This window comes from Phyllobates terribilis, unplaced genomic scaffold, assembly GCF_046119375.1.
Source record: "Phyllobates terribilis strain yellow unplaced genomic scaffold, ASM4611937v1 Scaffold_11__3_contigs__length_659146591, whole genome shotgun sequence".
Lineage (NCBI taxonomy): Eukaryota > Metazoa > Chordata > Amphibia > Anura > Dendrobatidae > Phyllobates > Phyllobates terribilis.
Window position 1 is genome coordinate 163,932,715 of NW_027362771.1, and position 12,803 is coordinate 163,945,517.

General features: G+C 41.5%; 1 protein-coding gene across 1 annotated transcript in view; it reads right to left on the bottom strand.

The window, feature by feature from the left end:
* BEST3 (bestrophin 3) overlaps positions 1-11,134 on the bottom strand; it is a 134,155-nt gene extending 123,021 nt beyond the window's left edge. The window contains exons 1-2 of the mRNA XM_073650696.1: positions 10,919-11,134; positions 2,685-2,854 (exon numbers count right to left, since the gene is read on the bottom strand). Of these exons, the coding sequence (XP_073506797.1) occupies positions 2,685-2,836 (152 nt within the window). The 5' untranslated portion in view covers positions 2,837-2,854; positions 10,919-11,134. The remainder of the gene's footprint in view (positions 1-2,684; positions 2,855-10,918) is intronic.
* Positions 11,135-12,803: the final 1,669 nt, after the last annotated feature.

The following is a 12,803-nucleotide window of genomic DNA, read 5'->3' on the forward strand; positions in this document are numbered from 1 at the left end:
GGGAGATGACCGGCGCTAGCCGGTCATCTCCCGGTTGCTCGCAGCAGAAGGACCCCGACCGGCGGCGCTGCTGCCCTCCATGCGGCTACCGCCTAGGGCCGCTGATCTCCCGACGGCAAGTGTGAAGGGAGAACCGGGAAGCGGCGCCGCCGGTCGGAATACTTCTGCTGCGAGCAGCCGGTCATCTCCGGATGAAAGTACCTCCGGATGGAAGTACCCGCACAGGCAGCGCCGCTCCCCGGTCCTCACTAATACGATTCGCTGATTGGTCGCGGCCGCCGGTCGCGAACAATCAGCATTATTGACGCCAAATTTAAACACCGCTGACCTCCAGGCGGGTACCGTCGGGAGATCAGCGGCTAGGGCCGCTGATCTCCCGACGGCAAGTGTGAAGGGAGGACCGGGGAGCGGCGCCGCCGGTCGGGATACTTCTGCTGTGAGCAGCCGGTCATCTCCCGACTGCTCGCAGTGGAAGTACCCACACAGGCAGCGCCGCTCCCCGGTCCTCACTAATACGACTCGCGCCAGTCAGCGATTTTGGTGCCAAATTTAAACACGCACTCCGGTCCTCAGTAACAGCTGTCGCTGATTGATCGCGGCTGCCGGCCGCGACCAATCAGCGATATTGTGGCCAAATTTAAACACCGCTTTGCTGATTAGTCGCGGCCGCGACCAATCAGCGATATTGTCGCCAAATTTAAACACTGCTTTGCTGATTGGTCGCGGTCGCCTGCCGCGACCAATCAGCGATATGGCCGCCAAATTTAAACACCGCTTTGCTGATTGGTCGCCGGCCTCGACCAATCAGCGATTTTGGCGCCAAATTTAAACACGCTCTCCGGTCCTCAGTAACAGCTGTCGCTGATTGATCGCGGCTGCCGGCCGCGACCAATCAGCGATATTGTGGCCAAATTTAAACACCGCTTTGCTGATTAGTCGCGGCCGCGACCAATCAGCGATATTGTCGCCAAATTTAAACACTGCTTTGCTGATTGGTCGCGGTCGCCTGCCGCGACCAATCAGCGATATGGCCGCCAAATTTAAACACCGCTTTGCTGATTGGTTGCCGGCCTCGACCAATCAGCGATTTTGGCGCCAAATTTAAACAACGCTCTGCTGATTGCGCCCGGTCGGCCGCATACATATTCTAGAATACCCGATGCGTTAGAATCGGGCCACCATCTAATAGAGACATAAAAAAGCTAGACAGTTTGCCAAAATGTACATGAGTAAGCCAAGATCCTTCTGAGAAAGCGTCTTGTGGACAGATGAGATCAAAACAGAGTTTTTTGGTAAAGCACATCATTCAATCGTTCACCGAGAACAGAATGAGACCTACAGAAAAAAGAGCACAGTACCTACAGTTGAATATGATGGAGGTTCAAAGATGTTTTGGGGTTGTTTTCCTGACTTTGGCACTGGGTTTCTTGACTGTGTGCAAGGCATCATAAAATCTGAAGATTACCAAAGGATTTTGGGTCACAATGTTGTGCCCAGTGTCAGAAAGCTCGGTTTGCGTCCTAGGTCATGGATCTTCCAGCTGTTACGATACTAGTGTAGTACTGCTGGAAACCAGCGGCCGAAGGAGCACAAGCAGGAGCAGCAAGCGATAGTAAAAGTTTTTGGAGATAGCAAGGAGTTTGTAGGAAACAATCCGTAGATGAATAAAACAGTCTGGGTAAGAATATTCAAGAGCTGGGGACTGAAACTAGGCTAACAGCTAAACACAATACTGAAGCAATGATGCAGATTTAAGTAGGCCCAAACAGGAAACAAGATAGATTCCATAGATTCAGAATCTGCCATCTTAGTAAAGGGCAATTGCAGAACACAACAGCAGCCTCCAGTGGTAAGGAGTGAAATTGCAGCACAATATTAAAGTGAACAATAGCGGCCACTAGTGGTCAAACTGTAGAAGGGCAACAGAAATCCTGACACCAGCAGGACAATGACCCCAAACATACTTCAAGAAGAAATGGATGGAAACAAAGCGCTGGAGTGCTGTGAGTCCTGATCTAAATCTCATTGAACACCTGTGGTAAGATCTTAAAATTGCTGTTCGGAGAAGGCACCTTTCAAAAATAAGAGACCTGGAGCAGTTTGCAAAACAAGAGTGGTCCAAAATTCCAGTTGAGAGGTGTAAGAAGCTAGTTGATGGTTATAGAAAGCAATTGATTGCAGTTATTTTTTTCCTAATGATGTGCAACCAAATTTTAAGTTGAGGGTGCCAACAATTTTTTCGGACCATTTTACCATTTTTGGGGTTTTGTGTGAAATTATGTCCAATTTGCCTTTTTTTCGATTTTTTTTTGTGTTGTTCCATTACACACAAAGGAAATAGACGTGTGTATAACAAAACATGTATAATTGCAAGAATTTTCTAGAACAATTTCAAGGGTGCCAACACTTTCAGCCATGACTGTATAGGCCACATACATGACTAAAACTTTAATATTTGTGTATAACAATGAAATATAATCCTTTTTGATAATTATTCTATGCAGGAATTAAGGCTATTGGCATGTAGTGTCTTGTCTACAATACCATGCAAATGACATTGGTGGACAAATTTCGATAAAAGGTTCTTTCAGTACAATGCAAATTTCATTCCGGTTAAATAATATGCATACACATATACAATGTGTACAGTACACATGTAATTGTAAGAAAGAAGCAATGTATACCTGTATATAACACTCAGTGTTGTATATAAACTGATGAAGAGAAGGAATTCTCTGTAGAGCAACTTGTAAATGCTACCTCTCCACTTAAGCAGCAGTCGATGAAACCCAAAAAATGTGGCATTTGCCACTTTACTGGAGTAGGTGACAGTCATCTTCTAGTTACTTTCCTCCTGAAAAATAGAATTGACTTTGTTATAACAGTTAAGAAACAATACAGTTATGCAGAAATAATGCAAAGAAGAGCTTCTGTGCAGTTGGTGGAATTGTTGTAGGCATATTGTAGCTGGAATTAATGTGGAGACTCAGAGGAAAGACTATGGGGAAAATTCGTCAAGCACTTTATGTCAGAAAACTGCCTCCTAAGGAATTTGGCGCATCTTACTATAGTGGATCCTGGATCAAGACCAGTGGCATACCGCTAATAGAGGTTGTCAGAGAAATATTGAATATATTCCTTCTTTCTTCCCCTGAAGGCCCCCTCACCCCTCCCTTATTCCCCATTTGTCACAGGAGAGCTGACAGTCCAGCATCTGTCTCTCTGCAAATTATCACCTACAGTAGAAGAGACTTGTAAAACTACAGCCTAATTAAAATGCGAGGGTCTTTCTCCCTGGCAGAAGCAGGGGGTGATTAGACGCAGGCTTGCAGTAATTTAGGTATAACTGTTGAAGCTTATAGTCTATAGGTATAGTCTCGCCGGCACCGATACGGAATATGAAATATTGTAAGTTCCATAATTCTGATAATGGGACCTATATCTTTAGTGGCAGGGACAGCCAAGGAGCGATATGCATATTTTCTCATTGCTGTAAGCCAAACCAGGGAGCTGTGGCGTAAAAGTAGCAAAATAGCAGACTGCAACTATATCATGTGTGGTCTCTAAATGAAGGTAAAATCATAATCGAAAATATGGTACCACTTTAGGGCTTCTGGGATCAGCCAGCAATAACTTATCCCAAAAAAAAGATTTTTAATACAAACATGAAGGGTGGAGCCCCAGCCCCTGTGATGTCGGCACAAAGGGGTGTGGACAGGTCTCTCCCTTAAGCATAAAACAGTTTGCTGAGGTTGGAGCAGTACTCATTGGCAGGGGGTATAGATACTATAAGCAACGAGTCACGTTCGATAACGTTCAAATCAAATCGGGGAGCCCCTCCTTCACCTATGCTGATTCGTCCCTGCGAACTGTATAGAGTAAGTCTTCTATAATCCTTATCATTTTGTGTAACTGCTTATGTATTGTATGTCTCCTTTGTAAAATCTTGCATATTTTTCCTAAACACTGCCTCCCTTTTGGAGTAAATCTGAAATTTAATAGTTCTGTTTCTTTTGTCCTGTAATCGTTCCCTCCCCCGAAGCTATATACGCTACCAGAACTCAGGCGTCCGCCCAGGCCTGTATTATATTTCAAATCTGGACGGTGGCAGAGAATAATAATAATTGGGCTATCGTGAAGCTGACAGTGACCGTACGTTGGGCATAAACACATATTCCATGCGTTGGAATCTAGAGTTGTGACGCCATACGCTCACTGGTCGCTTGCCGATACCTAAGAAGTGAGTAGTGTGGATCGTGTGCTCGCGATTCCGAACGAAATCCATGACATAGTGACGGCACAGTGAGATAATTCATGATCTCCCCGGTGTCTTCACTGTGGGAATCCCTGACAAAGGTAGATCATGTGGCCGCTATGGGGACAGAGTCAGGGGGGCCTGGTGCTAACGTCAGCTCTAGGCCCTCACCCCGACCGGCATCACACTTTCAAGTGTATCTGCCTCCTAGATACAGACACAGTTGAAAGCAATAATAGAACAGGGAGTCGTCCGCTTCCTCCTCCATCATTTTTGCATTTGAGTTCTGACGTCTCAACGCAGAGGGTGCAATGACGTCACTACATCACTTCAGCTGTGCAGAGCTTCAGACCACGCGCTGCTGAGACCAGAGCAGCGAGGGAAGGGGAGATGTGAGTATGAGTATATTGTGCATAATGAGTATATTGTGGGGGCCATTATACTATTTGTATGATGTGGTGGCCATTATACTGTTTGTCGGGCAGTGGAGGGGGTTATTATACTGTTTGGAGGGCTGTGTGGGGGTCATTATGCTGTGTGGAGGCCTATGTGGGGGCCAATTATACAGTTTGGTGGGCTATGTAGGGGGCCAATTATACTGCTTGGAGGCCCATATGGGGGCCAATTATACTGTTTGGAGGGCTATGTGGGTGCCATTATACTGTTCGTAGGGCTATGTGGGGGCCATGATGCTGTGTAGAGGGCTATGTGGGGCCATGACACTGTTTGGCGGGCTATGTAGACACCATTATGCTGTTCGGAGAGCTATGTGAGGGGCTATTATACTGTTTTGAGGGCTATGTGGGGTAGCCATTATACTGTTTGGAAGGCTATAAGGAGGGGGGCATTATACTGTTTGGAGGACTAGAGGGGGTCATTATACTGTGTGTGGGCCATTATATAATGTGGAGGGTGGTGTGGGCTCAATCATACTGTGTGGGGGTTGTGTGGGGGCTATCACACAGGTATATGTGTTTAGTTTATACAGTCACTTTGAGATGACAGATCCCTTGATTCCCTTCTACGTGTTGTTAAGCTGTACATCTGAGCCAAAAAAATGAGTAATTTTTCAAACTTTGGCACTGATCCCACCACAAAAAAGCAAAATGGTTAAATTTTAACAAGAAACATTCCGTAATATACACACAGAATTGCTAATGGGATCCTTGTATACTGTAACTCTTTTAATGACAATATTGCATTAAAAGGACTATGACTCTACTCAGGGGTTTACATAGAAATCGTGGGGCCCGATAGCAGAACTTCTACTTGGCCCCCCTCCAAAAAAAAATAAAATAATATTTGACAGGGTCACAGAGGAGCATATCTCACAACTTTGCAGCCTTTACAAAGTAATTTTCCGTCTACTGAAGCTCTAGATTTCCCATTCAATGCAACCATAAAGTATGATGCCAACCAAAGTGCCCCACAAACAGAGTATGATACCATCACTGTGAATTCCTCCACAGTACCCTCCACATGCATAGTATGATGACCCTACTGTATCCCACCTTAACTTCCCTGGAAAAGTATGGTTACCCCAACACAGTATGATCCCCCAATTGTGACCCCCATACAGCCCTCGAATGCAGTATAATGGGCCTACATACAGTATAATGGCCCCACACCTCCTCACCACACTGTATAATTGCCCCCACTAGCCCTCCCAACAGTATAATGGCCCCCACACAGCCCTCCACACAGTATAATGGGCCCCACACAAACGATCACACTTTATAACTGCTTGCATACAGTATAATGGCCCCCACATAGGCATCCATAAAGTATAAAAGCTCCCACATATTATAATGGCTCCCACATACCACTCCAAATACTATAATGCCCCTCATATTGCCCTCTAAATATTATAATGGCTCCCACATAGTGCTCCAAATATTATAATGGCTCCCATATACCACTCCAAATACTATAATGCCCCCCATATTGCCCTCTAAATATTATGATGGCTCCCACATAGGGCTCCAAATATTATAATGCCCCTATATTGCCCTCTAAATACAGTATTATAATGGCCCCCACATAGACCTCCAAATATTATAATAGCCCCCATATAGTATAATAGTCCTCCATATTGTATACTGCACCCCATAATCCTCCATATAGAATACTGCACAACACAGTCCTCCATATAATTTTTAAATAATGCCAGATTAACATGTTGAAAAACATGTACCCTTAACTAGGCCACTCCATTATATAATTCAAAACAAGAGAAAAAGGAGTCCAGAAAAGTTCAATAAAAATTACAAACTTTTATTTCACTACATTAAATACACATAGTGATGTTTCAAAATTTGGTCACTGGTGAATAAAGTGACGACAGGGGCAAACAACATTATCTCTAATGCAGTATTTTGTAAACTGCCACCTCTAAACACAAATATCAAAAAATGTCAATACACATAAATATATTATAGCACATGGTTTATAATTGGTGTATGGGATATGGGGTGATATTACATAATTCTTATATATATATACACTGTAAGTATCTTAAAATTATGTTTCCAAATGGTATTATCACCCTCTTATTTCTTTTGTCCCATAAATCCTATGTATACCTCCTTGAAGAGTAGTACTCAAATAGTCCTCCATATAGTATAATGCACTCCCCATAGTCCTCCATACAGTATAATGTACTTTCCATAGTCCTCCATATAGTATAATGCACCCTCAATCGTCCTTCATACAGTAAAATGCACTCCCCATAGTCCTCCCTATATATATTATAATGCACCCCAAAGTCCTCCATATACTATAATGCACTCCCCATAGCCATTCCACATAGTATAATACACTCCCCATAGCCCTCCAAATAGTATAATGCACTCCCCATAGTCCTCTATATAGTATAATGAACCCCCATAGTTCTTCATACAGTATAATGCACCCTCTATAGTCTTTCATACAGTATAATGCTCCCTCTGAAGTCCTCTATATAGTAGAATGTGCTTCTCATAGTCCTCCATATAGTATAATGCCCTCCATATAGTCCTCCATACAGCATAATGCACCTCATATTCCTCCATACAGTATAATGCACCCTCACAGTTCTTCATATAGTATAATGCAATACCCATAGTCCTCCATATAGTATAATGCACCCTCCATAGTCTTCCAAACAGTATAATGCACCTACCAAAGTCCTCCATACAGTATAATGCACCCTCCATTGTCCTCCATACCATATAATGCACCCTCCATACAGTATAATGCATTCCCCATAGTCTTCCATACAGTATAAGGCACCCCATAGTCCTCCATACAGTATAATGCACCCCCCATAGTTCTCCATATAGTATTATGCACTGTTCATAGTCCTTCATATAGTATAATGCACTCCCCATAGTCCTCCATATAGTATAATGCACCCCATAGATCTCCATATAGAATAATGCACTACATAGTCCTCCGTATAGTATAATGCGCAGTCCATAGTCCTCCATTTAGTATAATGCACTACCCATAGTCCTTCATATAGTATAATGCACTCCCCATAGTCCTCCATATAGTATAATGCACTCTCTGTAGTCCTATACAGTTGAAACCAGAAGTTTACATACACTATTTAAAAAGACACATATGCATGTTTTTCTCAATATCTGACATGAAATCAGAATAAACCTTTCCCGTTTTAGGTCAATTAGGATTACCACAATTTTTAATATTTTCCAAATGCCAGAATGAGAGTGAGAGAATGTTTCAAGGCATTTTTATTACTTACTGCAAAGTCAAAAGTTTACATACACTAAGATTACTATGCCTTTAAACAATTCTGGACTGCCCATATGATGATGTCATGTGTTTTGAAACTTCTGATAGTTTTTTTGGCAACATCTGAGTTAATTATAGACACACATGTGGATGTATTTTCATGCACACCTGAAACACGCTGTTTCTTTGTGTAGCATTATGGGAAAGTCTAAAGAAATCAGCCAAGATATCAGGAAGGGAATTGTGGACTTGCACAAGTTTGGCATATCCTTGGGTACAATTTCAAGATACCTGAATGTGCCTCGTTCATCTGTACAAACAATTATACGCAAGTACAAACAAGATGGGAATGTCCAGCCATCATACAGCTCAGGAAGGAGACGGGTTCTGTGTCCCAGAGATGAACGTGCTCTGGTCCGACATATGCATATCAACCCAAGGACAAAATCAAAAGACCTTGTGAAGATGATGGCGGAAGCAGGTAAGATTGTGTCAATATCCACAATCAAACAAGTACTGTATCAACATGGGCTGAAAGGCCACTCTGCGAGGAAGAAGCCATTACTCAAAAAGAAAAAGAAAAAAGCCATATTAAAGTTTGTAAATGCATGCAGGAACAAAGACCTTACATTTTGGAGACATGTCCTGTGGTCTGATAAAACTAAAATTGAACTTTTTGGGCTTAATGACCATTGTTATATTTGGAGGAAAAAGGTAGAAGCTTGGAAGCCTAAAACACCATCCCAACTGTGAAACGCGGGGGTGACAGCATTACGTTGTAGGGTTGTTTTGCTGCAGGAGGGACTGGTGCACTTCACAAAATAGATGGCATCATGAGAAAAGAAGATTATGTGGCAATACTGAAGCAACATCTCAAGACATCAGCCAGGAAGTTAAAGCTTGGACGAAAATGGATCTTCCAAATGGACAATGACCTGAAGCATACTGCCAAAATGATAACAAAGTGGCTTCAGGATAACAAAGTCAATGTTTTGGAGTGGCCATCACAAAGCCCTGATCTCAATCCTATTGAAAATTTATGGGCAAAGCTGAAAAGGCAGGTGTGAGCAAGGCGACCTACAAACCTGGATCAGTTACACCAGTTTTGTCAGGAGGAATGGGCCCAAATTCCGACCAACTATTGTGAGAAGCTTGTGGAAGGATATCCCAAACGTTTGACCCAAGTCATTCACTTTAAGGGCAATGGTACCAAATGCTAATGAAATGTATGTAACTTTTGACTTTGCTGTAAGTAATAAAAATGCCTTAAAACATTCTCTCTCTCATTATTCTGGCATTTGGCAAATATTAAAAATTATGGTAATTCTAATTGACCTAAAATGGGAAAGGTTTATTCTGATTTCATATCAGATATTGAGAAAAACATGCATATGTGTCTTTTTATTTAGTGTATGTAAACTTCTGGTTTCAACTTTATATAGTATAATGCACCTCCACAGTCCTCCATAGAGTATAATGCACCCTCCATAGTCCTCCATACCGTATAATTCACTTCCCATAGTCCTCCATATAGTATAATGCACCCTATAATCCTCCATACAGTATAATGCACCCTCTATAGTCCTCCACAGAGTATAATGCACCCTCCATAGTCCTCCACAGAGTATAGTGCACCCTCCATAGTCCTCCATAGAGTATAATGCACCCTCCATAGTCCTCCATAGAGTATAATACACTCCCCATAGTCCTCCATATAGTATAATGCATCCTTATAGTCCTCCATACAGTAAAACGCACCCTCCACAGTCCTCCATACCGTATAACGCATCCTGCATAGTTGTCCAAACAGTATAATGCACTCCCCATAGTTTTCTATACAGTATAATGCACCCCAAAGTTCACTATATAGTACAATGCACTGCCCATAGTCCTCCATATAGTATAATGCACTCCCCATAGACCCCCATATAGTATAATGTACCCTATAGATCTTCATATTGTATAATGCACCCTATAGTTCTCCATATAGTATAATGTGCTGTCCATAGTCCTCTATTTAGTATAATGCGCGCTCCATAGTCCCCCATATAGTATAATGCACTCCCCATAGTCCTCCATACAGTATAATATGCTCTCCATAGTCCTCCATATAGTATAATGTGCTCCCCATAGTCCTTCATATAGTATAATGCGCTCTTCATAGTCCTCCATATAGTACAATGCCCTCCCCATAGTGCTCCATACAGTACAATGCGCTCCCCATAGTGCTCCATACAGTACAATGCGCTCCCCATAGTCCTCCATACAGTACAATGTTAAAATATATAATGCGATAATGGAAACTATGAATAAACTAGTAGTGACAACTGACTAAAGAACAGTGAACATTTATCTTGTCACCTCATATACCTATGATTTCTTCTCATCTTTTGTCCACCTACAAGTTCTACTTGATTTGTTTGGCTGTTGTATTACAGATATTAAATTGCGATTGAAAAAAATGTCCCTACTGCAGAAAGGTCATACTGACCCCTTGAAGGTTATAGTTTAACAAGGAAATTATTATCTACCTTTTACCATAGACCAATGTGTTTGGTCTTAACATTAGCGTGAAGTACATTTATTATAGCTGTAGTTTAAATTATGTTCAAGATACATTTGGGAAATTATACTGAGTTATTGTACATGTTCGAGAGCCTAAAACTCACCTACGTTCTTCCATAAAGCCCCATCAAATGACATAACAGCTTTGTCCTTGGATAAGGTATGCTACTGGTAGATTTAGTAATGCTGAGTAGTATAAAATAGATTGGCGCCACTAATTGAGTCATATAAATATGTAACAGATAATAATAAAAGAATATAGAATGAGTATAACGTTCAAGAAGTACAAGTAGTATTTCCTGGTAAGTGACTAGGTAAGATAGTATGCAAGTTCTTAAAATATTCATGGGTATGGTGACCAACCTGATATATGTCCTCAATGAGCGTGTCTGATGAAGGATTGTGAAGATCACAATTGGTACAGTCCCAGCTGCTTGCTGCTGTAATGGTGTCTTCTCAAGAAGCAGTGAAGAGTCCCTGGAGACAAGCCTGATGAGTACAGCAGGGAAGGGAGTCTTTTTCACTTGCAGCCTGTTTGTGCCAACATAAACTCTATGTGTTACATCACAGACTGTTCCATGGCAGGAAAACAGCCTGCAGCTGCTAATCTTGCTCTCTTTTAGTCTATATTTATATATCCACCTGCCATTTAGAGAACACCATTGACTAAGTGATCTTTGGGAACATCTAGATGTCACCAGAGCCTCACAGATAACCAGCTTCTGCAGTGCGTTCCTAAAGAAACATGGTGTGAAGGAATCTCTGGAAAAGCACAAATGGGAAATGTATAGCTCATGGGTGTAGAGTATGGCTGATCAAAATGCAATGGCTAGAAAGTTTGGAATATACTATTTATGAGACTTAATAAGTAATGACTATTACTGTATGAAAACTACAACAGTGGTTCCAAACTGCATTAATACAATGTAAAAATCTGAAAAATATTTCCAGTTTTGGGGAATTGCCATTCCTGCCTCAAAATGTAGTGTATTGCTAAGTGATTTCATGTCACTTTACTCCCCATATTACATATGAGGGGTTCAGACACTCCATATATACTATATATATGTGTATATGCAGCACACTAAATTAGAATATCATCCAAAAGTTAATTTATTTCAGTTCTTCAATACAAAAAGTGAAACTCATATATAGAGTGATTACAGAGTGATCTATTTCAAGTGTTTATTTCTGTTGATGATTATGGCTTACAGCCAATGAAAACACAAAAGTCATTATCTCAGTAAATTAGAATACTTTATAACAACAGCTTGAAAAAATGTTTTTAAAATCTGAAATATTGGCCTACTGAAATGTATGTTCAGTAAATGCCCTCAATACTTGGTCGGGGCTCGTTTTGCATCAATTACTGCATCAATGGCATGGAGGCGATCAGCCTGTGGCACTGCTGAGGTGTTATGGAAGCCCAGGTTGCTTTGAAATCAGCTTTCAGCTCGTCTCTCATCTTCTTCTTGACAATACCCCATATATTCTCTATGGGGTTAAGGTCAGAAGAGTTTGCTGGCCAATCAAGCACAGTGATACTGTTGTTTTTAAACCAGGTATTGGTACTTTTGGCAGTGTGGACAGGTGCCAAGTCCTACTGGAGAATGAAATTTCCATCTCCAAAAAGCTTGTCGGCAGAGGGGGAAGCATGAAGTGCTCTAAAATTTCATGGTAGACGGCTGCGCTGACTTTGGTTTTGATAAAACACAATGGACCTAAACCAGCAGATGACATGGCTCCCCAAACCATCAATGATTGTGGAAACTTCACACTAGACCTCAAGCAGCTTGGATTGTGGCCTCTCCACTCTTCCTCCAGACTCTGGGACCTTGATTTCCAAATGAAATGCAAAATTTACTTTGCATTCACTTAGTTTGCCAATGACTGCCTTCTGGACATCTGTCAAGTCAACAGTCTTCCCCATGATTGTGGAGCCTACTGAAACAGACTAAGGGGCCTTTTTGAATGCGTGGGAATCCTTTGCAGGTGTTTTTTGTTAATTATTCTAATTTACTAAGAAAATGACTTTTGTGTTTTCATTGGCTGTAAGCCATAATCATCAACATTAACAGAAATAAATACTTGAAATAGATCACTCTGTTTGTAATGATTCTATACAATATATGAGTTTCACTTTTTGTATTGAAGAACGGAAATAAATTAACTTTTTGATGATATTCTAATTTAGTGAGATGCACCTGTGTATATATATACAGTACAGACAAAAAGTTTGGACACACCT